The sequence below is a fragment of the Rhinatrema bivittatum genome, chromosome 2 (assembly GCF_901001135.1).
Source record: "Rhinatrema bivittatum chromosome 2, aRhiBiv1.1, whole genome shotgun sequence".
Taxonomy (NCBI): domain Eukaryota; kingdom Metazoa; phylum Chordata; class Amphibia; order Gymnophiona; family Rhinatrematidae; genus Rhinatrema; species Rhinatrema bivittatum.
The window spans coordinates 23,638,405-23,650,929 of NC_042616.1; the positions used below are offsets into that span (position 1 = coordinate 23,638,405).

General features: G+C 49.0%; 1 protein-coding gene across 1 annotated transcript in view; it reads right to left on the reverse strand.

The window, feature by feature from the left end:
* LOC115083147 overlaps nucleotides 1-12,525 on the reverse strand; it is a 127,126-nt gene that overhangs the window by 21,910 nt on the left and 92,691 nt on the right. Inside the window, 2 exon segments of the mRNA XM_029586955.1 lie at nucleotides 5,012-5,141; nucleotides 12,075-12,287. Coding sequence (XP_029442815.1) covers nucleotides 5,012-5,141; nucleotides 12,075-12,287 — 343 coding nt within the window.

A 12,525-nucleotide genomic window follows, 5' to 3' on the forward strand; every position in this document is an offset into this window, starting at 1 on the left:
CCAGTGATGCACCTGTGACATCAATTTCTGATTCCAAACTTCTGGCAGAAAAACTTTGCCTTGCGCCGTGTCAAACCAAACACCCAGATACTCCAATGACTGAGATGGCTGAAGACTGCTCTTGGCCAGGTTCACCACCCAACCGAGCTACCGTAACAAGGAGATAACCTTGCGGGTCACCAAGTGGCTCTCTTCCAGAGACCTGGCTCGAATCAGCTGGTCGTCCAAATACGGGTGTACCAGGATCCCATCTCTTCTCAACCCTGCCACTACTACCACCATAACCTTGGAAAACATCCTGGGGGTGGTGGCTAGTGAAAAATGCAACGCCCAAAACTGATAATAGCGTCCCAACACTGCAAAATGCAGAAAACGCTGGTGCTCTTCAAATGGACGGGGATATGAAAGTAGGCCTCGGACAGATGCGGGGATTTCAGAAATTGCCCCTACTGCACAGCCATTATCACTGAGCATAAGGTTTCGATGCAAAAATGAGTCACCCTCAAATGACGATTGACACTTTTGAGATCCAGGATGGGAGGAAAGGAGCCCGTCTTCTTAGGCACAACAAAATTAATGGACTATCGCCCCATACTTTCTTCAGACGTAGGCACTGGAACGACAGCCCTCAGCCGAAGGAGCCTTAGAAGCTTAGATTCCCCTGCCTGCTTCTTCTGTGGGGAGTGGTAGGGAGACACCATGAATACATCCCGATGAATACTGCGAAATTCCAGCGTATATCCTTCTCATGTCACCTCCAGGACCTACTGATCCAATCTCGACCCACCTCTGATAAAAGAGAGAGAGACGTCCCTCTGTCTTTGTTCCTAAAGGTAAGTTGGCAAACCATCAATGGGAAGCTCTGGAGGATGCGCCACCCAAGCCCACTCCTCTCTTGGGCTGTTTAGGATGAAAGGACTGAGACCTACCGAAAGGCGGAGTCCTCTGAAAATGCTTGGAGACGGCCCCTCATACCAGAGGCATTGCAACTGCTTCTTATCCTCCAGCAACAGAGGGCCTGGAGATTCACCCCACTTACTGGCCAATTTCTCCCAACTCCCTCCCTCTAAAAGGCATTTTCGTAAGGTTAGCTTTGGGGGCTGCATCTGCTGACCAATTTCACAAAAATACTTGATGCCTGCCCACCTCCACCGGACCTACTCCTCTGGCCGAGGTATGGACCAATTCACAGCCCGCATCTGCTAAAAAGGTGGCAGCAACTTCCATAACCGCTCTGGAGGTCACTCCAGAATCAGCTTCCTGGGAGAGGAGCAGACAAGATCGTGCCACTAGGGTGCAACAGGAAGCAATCTGTAAAGTCATCACCACTGCTTCAAAGGCTTGCTTAAGGATGGCCTCAATCCCCCTATCATGCTCAACCCTCAAGGCCACTCCTCACTCCACACAGATAATCGTCTGATTAGAGATGGCACAGACAAGCGCATCCACTTTGGGAAAATAAATGCTCTCTCACCGCTGGATCCAGGAGATACAGGCGTTCCAATGTACGACACCCTTTAAAATTTGCCTCTGGGGCGCCCCATTCAAGATCAATCACAGAAACATAGAAATAACGGCAGAAAAGGACCAAATGGTCCATTCAGACTGCCCAGCAAGCTTATGGTAGCACCAGCCGCGCCATACAGGTTTCCCCCATAAAGGTATCATCAGGAGGTGGCAACTGCCGTGGCATACAAGTTACCCCCATACTTAGCTTCCCAAACTGCTAAACTCAGGGCCCTCTTTAGTTGCTGTCAGAGTTCAATTCCCTGTTACCTCTTGCCGTTGAAGCAGAGAGCAATGTTGGAGTTACATCACAAGTATAAGGCTTATTGGTTAAGGGCAGTAACAGCCACACCAGCAAGTTACCCCCAGGCTTGTTTTCCCAGATCGTAAAACTCATGTCCTTGTTGGTTGCTGTCCCCTTTTCCTCTTACTGTTAAAGCAGAGAGCAATAATGAGTTGCAGCAACAGTATGAAGGCTCGTTGGTTAAGGGTAGTAACCACCACACCAGCAAGTTACCCCTGAATGGCGTCCATAAAAGGGGAAAAACAAGAGGCTTTACGCAAGGAAGACAAAATAGGATTCTTCTTCAGCTCAGACATGGAATCTGCACCAAGAACACTCGGCATCTTTAATGTCTGGGAAATCAGGGCTGGCAGTTCATCTCTATGAAAAAAACGCAACCTGGTTCGATTCGGTTCCAGTCCTGGAGGAATTTCCCCATCTTCCAGGGAATCAGGGTCTGCCTCATCATCAGTGCCATCCAGGTTCCTGTCGGGAATACCCGCAGCAAACTGAGGCGTGCTCCGGTACTTAAACATAGAACTGGAAGAGGGAGGGTGAGGGTCCGACCTGACAGGATTGGGCGAAGAAAGAACTGCAAACCCTGAAAAAACTCCACGCAAGAAAACGCAGCTGGATCCAGGCCAAACCCGGAAGGAACTGGAGCAGGGCCCACTGAACCACCATCCCCTGCGGAGGAACCAGTCAAGGGAGTTCCAAGATCCGGCGATCCCCCAGACAGATCCTTAACCAAACCATCTTCAGGCTGGGAGGATCCAGGCTTAGCGAAATCAGAGGAAGACAACTCTCCCTGAGCCTCTAAACAGCACAGGCACAGGTTAGAGGACACAGCAGGCTGAGATGCCCGAATATGACAGGCAACAGAGAGAAAGGCACTTAGGTTTCTTAGTCATCGGCACCATCCGTGCACAGCCGACGGAGAATGTACGTCCAGCCAGCTCGCACTGATAAACTGCAAGCACCCAAAATTTATGCGCACCAATAGTACGTGCCACAAACACACACACACACACAGACTGTGCACCTAAACCTGGGCGCACGACCAAACGGCAAAACCTGTGTGTACAAACGTTGCTTCCAGAACTGGGCGCACAGCACGTGTGCAGAGCCAGATGCACCAACGTTCCACTAGAGGGCAGTAAAGCGGCACAAAAGCGGCAAAAATGCAGCCGCGGCCTTCCATGCGGAGCACAAGAAACAAGCCTTGCTGTGGGGCCTAGCCCACCGGTGCCGCTCAACCTGCCAAGTTCCCCTAACACCAATGGGTGCGGGAACAAACGCCGGAATGGCACACCAAGCACGGAGACCTGAGGAAGTCCTGCAGACCCTTCTGTAATGTCTCTGTCTTCACTAAATTCTTTATTATTTTTATTTTTTTTTAAACTTACCTGAGCTCAGTCCTTACCGGCTGAGTACAGAGCACCACCGCTTTCGGCCTCCTGCACCCACTGACTTTAAGCTGTACAATTGTTTAGCCTCAGCCTTACTGTTCCTTATTCCAAAGGGTGTCAGTTCCCTAATTATCTATATTTTTAGATTAGACTGCTTGCTGTGGCTAAACCTTCAGGGGGAAGCTTCTCTCCTGGATCCCTTTTCTGTAATATATGTCTCAGGAAACACACAGGAAGACTTTTTCTTTTTAGAATTGTACAGATAATTCATCTTTTATTAGTATTGAATCCTAACAGCAAGCATACATTTCATTATATGTAAATAGGTTATAAGTATTTTATAAAATGTTCCAGTATAACTGTAAAAATGGTCGTCTTCCTGGGGAGAAGGGTACAATGCAATGTACATGCTGAGAGAGTACAGGCCTTCTCCAAATATCCAGTGCTCCAACCACCCCTTATATACAGGTTTTTCTCTCTGTCTGACCTCAAGCCCTCTGCATGCAGTCAGCAGTCATCCTTCTGACCGCCAGGACACACATTTTCCTTCTTTCTACAAATAGCTTAACTTCTCTCATCTGTTTCCCCTTTGGTGCTCTCATGCACAGTTCCCACAGATAAAACAAAACTTTGGGTTCACGGTGATTCACAGGCACATGCATACGTCTTCTGCCAGATCCCAAGCTTCCCTGTGTTGCTGCAAAGGAACAAGAACAGTACAAGTTTCCACAGTTTCACAGCCCCTAGGCCTCAAAAGGTCACAGGTTGTTGCAAAACTGTTACAAGGGTCAGGTCTTGTCTCTACATTTCCCTCTTGAGGAATTCCAGAATTAGGAATTCCTCACTATTAGGGAAAAATGAAAGAGCAATGGGTGCACTGGTAGGCAGGGCTCTTCAGCAGTGATTATAGATTATTCAGTGGGGATCTGGGAAACCCCCCCACCACTTTTCTTCTCCTGGTGCTGCTGGTTTTTCTCCCTTGCTACCTGCTCCATTGATGGCGCCGTGGCTGCAGTGATTGTCCCCGTGCTGTGAATGTCCTTGCCCCTCTTTTACTGCCTATAGCCCCTCTTCCTGCTTTGGGTGATGTTCAGATGCAACATAATGATTCCTGAAGCCCTAGAAATCTTATAATATATTGAGACAATAACATAGGTTTTCCAATCTTACTTGTGTCTGTAGAAATTATTTTACTTTTACTGGTTAAGGAAAAGGGATCTCAGGTAACGGCACAGGGAGGAGATCTCAGGGATGGGAGGGAGAGGGAAAGAATATGAGAAGACCAGGGATGGGGTGAGAATAAGGAGAGGGATTAAGGACAGGAGATTAGAAAGTTTGAAAAAGAGGGGGAGGTTTGGAAATCTAGGATGGGGGAAGAGGAGGAAGGAGAAGAGGGGAGGATGGAGTAAGAGGGATTTCAGAGATGACTATTTGGGATCGGGAGGAGGGGGGAGGTAGGAAGGAGAGAAGAGGAGGTTCCATTACCTGCAGACAGAATCTGAGATCAAGGGAGGGAGATCCAAATTGCTATTGCTGTAGCGGGGAGTGGGAGAGTGGCCCAGAAAAGAGAAGGAGATACTCCATGCCGCAGGAGACGGAGGGCTCTGGGGATACATCGGGCTGCTTCATTCTTACAGCATCAGTGATAAGCTGCCAATTTCTTATCAGAGGGTTCACCCCAGCTCTGTCTGCCTCAATCAGGAGAGGGAGGAAATCCAGGGCTGTGTGCACATTTACTGTGTGGCGTTCACCCAATGATGTTTAGTAAAACATCCTCTGTGTATACTAGAAATGCAGATAATGCAATCCTTACCTAGACCTAGAGAGCTCAGGGTCTCATAATTCTCCTTCATCACCTCCCTGTAAAGCTCCTTCTGCTCTTCATCTAAATACTCCCACTCCTCCTGGGAGAAAGAGACAGCGATGTCCTCAAACGTCACCGGCACCTGAAACACAAACCAGAAACACTCAGGGACACGTGGAGGGGCTCAGCTGGCTTTAATCCCATAACATTTTATCATGGAAGAGGGGACACCAGGACCCCTCATCCCCAGGACTGCCAGACTTGTTCCCCTGGACTCAGTTTCCTTTCTGGACCTCGGGGTTTACAAGTCTAATCCCAGAGACAGAGAATATCAGTCGTCTCTGCCTGGATAAATCTGAATAATAAAACCCAAGATCTAACAGAGCATTATCCAGAACATCAGGAACATCTGATTCTGTCACATCAGGAGGGCTCACTGTGCTCTCAGCCTCCTGGTTTGCTCAGTCCCTAACCTTGGGTCATCTTTGATGCCTCCCCTCCTTCTGCACATTCAAAACACTGCTAAAGTGAGTCAGTTCCTCCTCTATAACACTGCTAAAATCTATCCCTTCCTCTCTGAGCCTGCCACCAAAACACTCCTCCCCTCTCTTATCACCTCAGAAGAACCTGCCATACTGGGTCAGACCAAGGGTCCATCAAGCCCAGCATCCTGTTTCCAACAGTGGCCAATCCAGGCCATAAGAACCTGGCAAGTACCCAAAAACTAAGTCTATTTCATGTTACCATTGCTAATGGCAGTGGTTATTCTCTAAGGGGTAGATTTTAAAAGAAGCGCGATCAGCCTACTTTTGCTTGCGCATCAGACTCAAGCAAAAGTACGCTGGATTTTAGTAGATACGCGCGGAGCCGCGCGTATCCACTAAAATCCTGGATCGGCGCGCGCAAGGCTATCGATTTTGTATAGCCTGCGCGCGCCGAGCCGCGCTGCCTCCCCCCGTTCCCTCCAAGGCCGCTCCGAAATCGGAGCGGCCTCGGAGGGAACTTTCCTTTGCCCTCCCCTCACCTTACCCTCCCTTCCCCTACCTAACCCACCCACCCGGCCCTGTCTACACCCCCCCCCTTACCTTTGTCGGGGGATTTACGCCTCCCGGAGGGAGACGTAAATCCCCGCGCGCCAGCGGGCCTGCTGCGCGCCGGGCCGTGACCTGGGGGCGGGTACGGAGGGCGCGGCCACGCCCCCAGGCCGTAGCCACGCCCCCGTACCTGCCCCCAAAACGCTGCCGACACGCCCCCGGAATGCCGCGACGACCAGGCCCGCCCCCGACACGCCCCCGACACGCCCCCCTCCGAGAACCCCGGGACTTACGCGAGTCCCGGGGCTCTGCGCGCGCCGGGAGGCCTATGTAAAATAGGCTTCCCGGCGCGCAGGGCCCTGCTCGCGTAAATCCGCCCGGTTTTGGGCGGATTTACGCGAGCAGGGCTCTGAAAATCCGCCCCTAAGTGAACTTAATAGCAGGTAATGGACTTCTCCAATCCTTTTTTTAAACACAGCTATACTAACTGCACTAACCACATCCTCTGGCAACAAATTCCAGAGTTTAATTGTGCGTTGAGTGAAAAAAAACTTTCTCCAATTAGTTTGAAATGTGCTACTTGCTAACTTCATGGAGTGCCCCCTAGTCTAATACCTAAAAGAATAAACAACTGATTCACATCTACCCGTTCTAGACCTCTCATGATTTTAAAACCTCTATCATATCCCCCCTCAGCCGTCTCTTCTCCAAGCTGAAAGGTCCTAACCCTCTTTAGTTTTTCCTCATAGGGGAGCTGTTCCATTCCCTTTATCATTTTGGTCGCCTGTTGCTATGCAAACTTTTTCTCTTCTGTTGGCAAACCACAGAAGCTGAAGGGCATGCATTAGCACTCCTCACTGAAAGGCCTACATTAATACTTCTTGCTAAGTTTGCATAATCTCGTCCTGAGCAGACAAAGTCTGCATTTCTTAAGCTCAAAGCATCAACAACTTTTACTTTTGACACAGATTGCTTGACATAGAAACCAGCACAGCATGAGAGATTGTAGCCATAGCAACGTAGGCATGCACGCAGGCAACATGTTGTATCAGCACGTAGGACGTATTAGCCAATCATATACTGTATAGTAGTTGCTGTGGAATTCTGTAACTCGATATAATAAAAACAACATCCTCAGACTGAGATCAGATGATCATCAGAGGATGCTGGCTCCCTAAGAATCCTGTCTGATATGCCTCTTCTTTCCCTTCGTCACTACAGTCGCCCTTCTCTGTACCTTCTCCATCGCAATTATATCTTTTATGAGATGCGGCGACCAGAATTGTACACAGTATTCAAGGTGCGGTCTCACCATGGAGCGATACAGAGGCATTATGACATTTTCCGTTTTATTCACCTTTCCCTTTCTAATAATTCCCAACATTCTGTTTGCTTTTTTGACTGCCGCAGCACACTGAACCGACGATTTCAATGTGTTATCCACTATGACACCTAGATCTCTTTCTTGGGTGGTAGCACCTAATATGGAACCTAACATTGTGTCTTCTGTAACTTGCTCTTTGCTGACCTCCCGCTGAATCGCTTTTCTCCACTGCAATCTCTTCAACATTCAGCTGCATGACTTCTCTGTCTTTAACCTCGCTATGATCATGTAACCCCTCTTCTCAGGTTGCTACATTGGCTCTCTGTCCTCTTCCACCTACAGTTCAAGCTTCTCTCCCTCCCCTACAAATGCATTCACTCTGCAGCTCCTCATTTTCTCTCTTTTCTTTTCCTTCCTCGTCAACGCCATTCACCAGGCAAGTTGCCTTCTCTGTGTCTTTCTCCACCACCGCCACTTTTCAATTCTTTGCTTTCCACCTTGCTTTGCCGAGTGCCTGGAAGAGACTTCCTGAGTCCATGTGTATTGCTCCCTCTCTGGCCATATTCAAATCCAGTTTAAAAACTCACCTTCTTGGGGGCGGATCCAAAATGGCCACTCGATAGACTCGCTCGGCGTTGGATCCCTTGGACATGTTTACTTTGAGTCTCTTTTTTTGCTGCATTTTACCTGCGATGGGGAGAAAACGCAAACCAAGGACTGAACCTCACCCTGCGGTTCCTCAGACATTGCCTTTCTCTGGCCCTTATTGTATAGCTGTCTTTAATCTGTTTAATATTCGGACATAAGTGTTGTGGGATCATTTAATAGCTAAGGACTAGTAAAGTTCCAGGAAGTGTCCTGCTCTAACCAGCTTGACCTAGGTTTAAACTGTTTAACTCCCTCCCACCCTATCCCTAGGTTTGTTTTTCTAATGTAGTCTGCCTAACTTCAAATTGGCAACAAGATCAATTAGTAAATTGGTATTTCCTTAGGTGCTAGCAACCAAATTATTTACCAAAATGAGGACTATCCAATGTAACTGTTGTGGAGCCTTTATTCTGAGGGAAAGCATCTGGAAACTTAGAGCTTGCCCCATTTGTGCAGAACTCTCTTCCTTGAAAAAGGAGCTGGCTGAAGTTAAAGCTGAATTAGCTTCAATAAAGAGAATTTCACATTACATTACTCAGGATTTAATTCCCCATTACCACAGGAAAACCAGGAGTCAAGAAAAAAAGAGAGATACAGTGGGCTCAGGTAGGATGAGACATGTGACCCACAGACACCTGTTCTTGACAGCTGGGCAGCCCACAAGTATACCCCCCACTCACACAGGACATTAAGGAACTCAATAAAAACCAGGATTACAGTGGACTCTGGTAGAATTAGACCTGTGATGCGGAGACACACACTGTATCAAGTGCAACAAGTACAATGGAGAAATTACTTACCCAATAATTTCGTTTTCCTTAGTGTAGACAGATGGACTCAGGACCAATAGGTATAGTGTACTCCTGCTAGCAGTTGGAGATGGATCAGATTTCAATCTGACGTCAGCCCCTAGTACATATACCCCTGCAGGAAGTGCAGTTCTTCAGTATTCTCTTCGAAAAGCATTATGGATATATGTGTGACTGACCGACTGATTAACTTAATACTTGCTTAACATGAATAACTTCATAACTTGGTTAAACGTTAAACTTTTGATTAACTTGATTAACTTGAACTGGTTGATTGACAATAGCTGGAGACCGCCAGAGTACTCAACCGGAAAGCGTCGACACTCGGCAGGGTGGATGCCCTAGGTAAATGAAAAAGTAGCTTACCCTTGAATCATTTGAGAGACTTTGCGTAACGGCAGCCAAGGGTGGGATGCTGAGTCCATCTGTCTACACTAAGGAAAACGAAATTATCGGGTAAGTAATTTCTCCATTTCCTAGCGTGTAGCAGAGGGACTCGGGACCAATGGGATGTATAAAAGCTACTCCCGAACCAGGTGGGAGGCTGCCCGTGACCCACTTAGTACTGCCCTTGCAAATGCAGTGTCCTCCCGAGCCTGAACATCCAGACTGTAGAATCTGGAAAAGGTGTGAATGGAGGACCATGTCGCTGCCCTGCAGATCTCGGCGGGTGACAGCATTCTGGTTTCTGCCTGGGCTCTGGTAGAGTGGGCCTTGACCCATAGAGGTGGTGGTTTGCCTGCTTCTACATAGGTCGCCTTGATAACTTCCTTAATCCAGCGGGCTATGGTTGACAACGAGGCCGCTTCCCCTTGTCTCTTTCCGCTGTGAAGGACGAAAAGGTGGTCCGTTTTTCGTACGGGTTCTGACGTTTCCAGATATCTGGATAGGAGCCTGCCGATGTTGAGGTGGTGTAGACTAAGGGCTTCTTCTGAATTCTTCAAGGCATCTGCCGATGGTAGCAAGATGGTCTGGTTAAGATGAAAGTGTGAGACCACTTTGGGGAGGAACGAGGGAGCCGTGCGTAGCTGGATGGATCCCGGAGTGAGCCTGAGGAACGGCTCACAGCAGGACAGTGCTTGTAGTTCTGAGATGTGGCGGGTCAAGCACACGGCCAGTAAGAACGCAGTCTTCAAGGTTAGCAGGCGGAGGGACAGACCTCGGAGTGCTCTGAAGGTGGTTCCCGCTAGGAAGTCCAGAACGAGACTGAGGTTGCACAGGGGCACCGGCCACTTTAGTGGTGGGCGAATGTGTTTGACTCCTTTCAGGAAGCGTGACACGTCCAGGTGAGAGGCTATGCATTCTCCCTCGCTCTTGGAGCCATAGCATGACAAAGCTGCTACCTGTACCTTGATGGAGTTGAGGGACAGTCCCTTCTGAAGTCTGTTCTCTAGCAATTCCAGGATCACGGGGACTTTAAATGAGCGTGGTTTGATGTTGTGGTCTTTGCACCATGCTTCAAATACACTCCAAATCCTTATGTACATTAACGAAGTGGAGAACTTGCATGCTCGGAGAAAGGTGTCAATTACAGCCCCCGCGTATCCGCTCTCTCAGGCGAGCCCTCTCAATGGCCAGACCATAAGAGAGAATTGAGCTGGGTCCTCGAGGAGGATCGGATCCTGTTGAAGCAGGTCCCTGTGTGGAGGCAGAGGTAGGGGGTTTCCCTGCCAGCAGTCTTTTCATGTCTGCGTACCACGGTCTTCTTGGCCAATCCGGAGCTTCCAGAAGGACTAGTCCCCTGTGTCGCTGTACCTTGTGAATGATTGCGCCCAAGAGGAGCCACAGCGGGAAGGCGTATAGTAGGGTCTCTAGTGGCGAGGTCTGTACCAGGGCATCGAACCCTTGGGACTGCTGTTCCCGCCTGCGGCTGAAGTATCTGGGTACTTGGGTGTTAGATCTGTTTGCCAGACAGTCTATGTCCGGTGTCCCCCACCGGTTCACTATCAATTGGAAGTCTGCGGGCGACAGCCTCCATTCTCCTGGGTCTAGGCTTTCCCTGCTGAGGTAGTCCGCCATGATGTTGTCTTTCCCGGCGATGTGGACGGCAGAGATCTCCTGGAGGTTTGCTTCCGCCCATGCCATCAATGGGTCTATTTCTAGGGACACCTGTTGACTTCTGGTCCCCCCTAGTCGGTTGATGTAGACCACTGTTGTGGCGTTGTCAGACATCACTCTGACCGCTTTGTCTCGAAGTCTGTGATCGAATCGCAGGCAGGCTAGCCTGACTGCTCGTGCTTCTAGGCGACTGATGTTCCATCCTGCCTCTTCTGCGTTCCACTGCCCTTGGGTGGTGGACTCCTCGCAGTGTGCTCCCCATCGACTGGCATCTGTGGTTAGCAGGGTCCAGGTTGGGGAGGACAGCCTTGATCCTCGACTCAGGTGGTTCGTCTGCCGCCACCACTGTAGCTGGGTCCGGACTCTGCCCGGGAGTGATAGACGTACGGAGTAGTTCTGGGACCGTGGGCTCCATCGTGAGAGGGAGTGCTGTAGGGGCCTCATGTGGGCTCGCGCCCATGGCACGACCTCCAGTGTGGATGCCATCAGGCCGAGGACTTGCAGGTAATCCCATGCTGTGGACGAGGATTGCTCAGCAAGGATTGCAACCGGTTCCACATTTTTCATCTCCTCGTGGGAGTTAGGCTAACCTTGTCTTCTTTGGTGTCGAACCGGACTCCTAGGTATTCCAAGGACTGTGAGGGCTGTAGGGAACTTTTGTTCGTGTTGACCACCCATCCTAGGCTCTCCAGCAGAGTCTTGACTCTGTTGGTTGCTTGGTGGCTTTGTGATTTTATTTACATTTATACTGTGAACTGTTATGATTGTTATCAGAATAAAGGTATATAAAATAATATTAAAAAATATATATATAAATAAAGCGGGGGAGGGAGAGGTGTAGACGTGACCTGGATGAGAACTGAAGAATAAAAGTGACCAAGGTTTAGAAAATTACTTTTGGGGTTCAACTTCTTCTTTCTTGAAATTTGTGGATCAGCAACAAGAGACGGAAGATCTTTATACATTTAATTTTCACTAGAAAAGAAATGGGGTTAATTAGAAGAAGAGATTCTTTAGATATCTGCAAAGCCTCCCCTAAATAATTATTAATCATCTCCCCTGGTGAAATATTCTCTCTTGGGAAAGTTGATAATTCTAAAATATTTCTCTTTTGGCAACATTTTCCAAATTCTTACTTTTCCTAACAAACAAACTTTATCCTGAATGGAGACAGGAGAATTAATGAGTAAATTTCCCACCTTGCTCTCCAGTAGCAGCAGCCGCTTAGCATGAGCAGAGATTTCCTTCTCCTGGGTCACTGAGGAGATTTCCCCTTCAATCCTTTCCAACTTGCTGCTCATTGTTGCTTCCGGCCGCTCCACAACCATCCACAAAGAGTCCCAAGTCCTGGGCTGCAGTGGATCCAGAGCCAGCCCTGCCCCCTCCTCTGATCCCGGGGGCTCTGCCAGAGGCTGCACCGAGGAGGGATCTGGCTCTGGAGAAGGCAGAACCCCCTTCCTGGGGTCCACTGAAGTCCCAGAACCCATAAAACCATCCATCGGTCCGACAGGAACATCCGTGAGAGACGAGCGAGATTTAGACTTTCCCTTTGTACTCTATGTAGTCGACATCAGAGACAGGTCGGGCTGAGGATGAGAGAAAGAGAGAATCTGGACAGTTAATTCCCTCCTGTACCGGGCACTTTGTGAA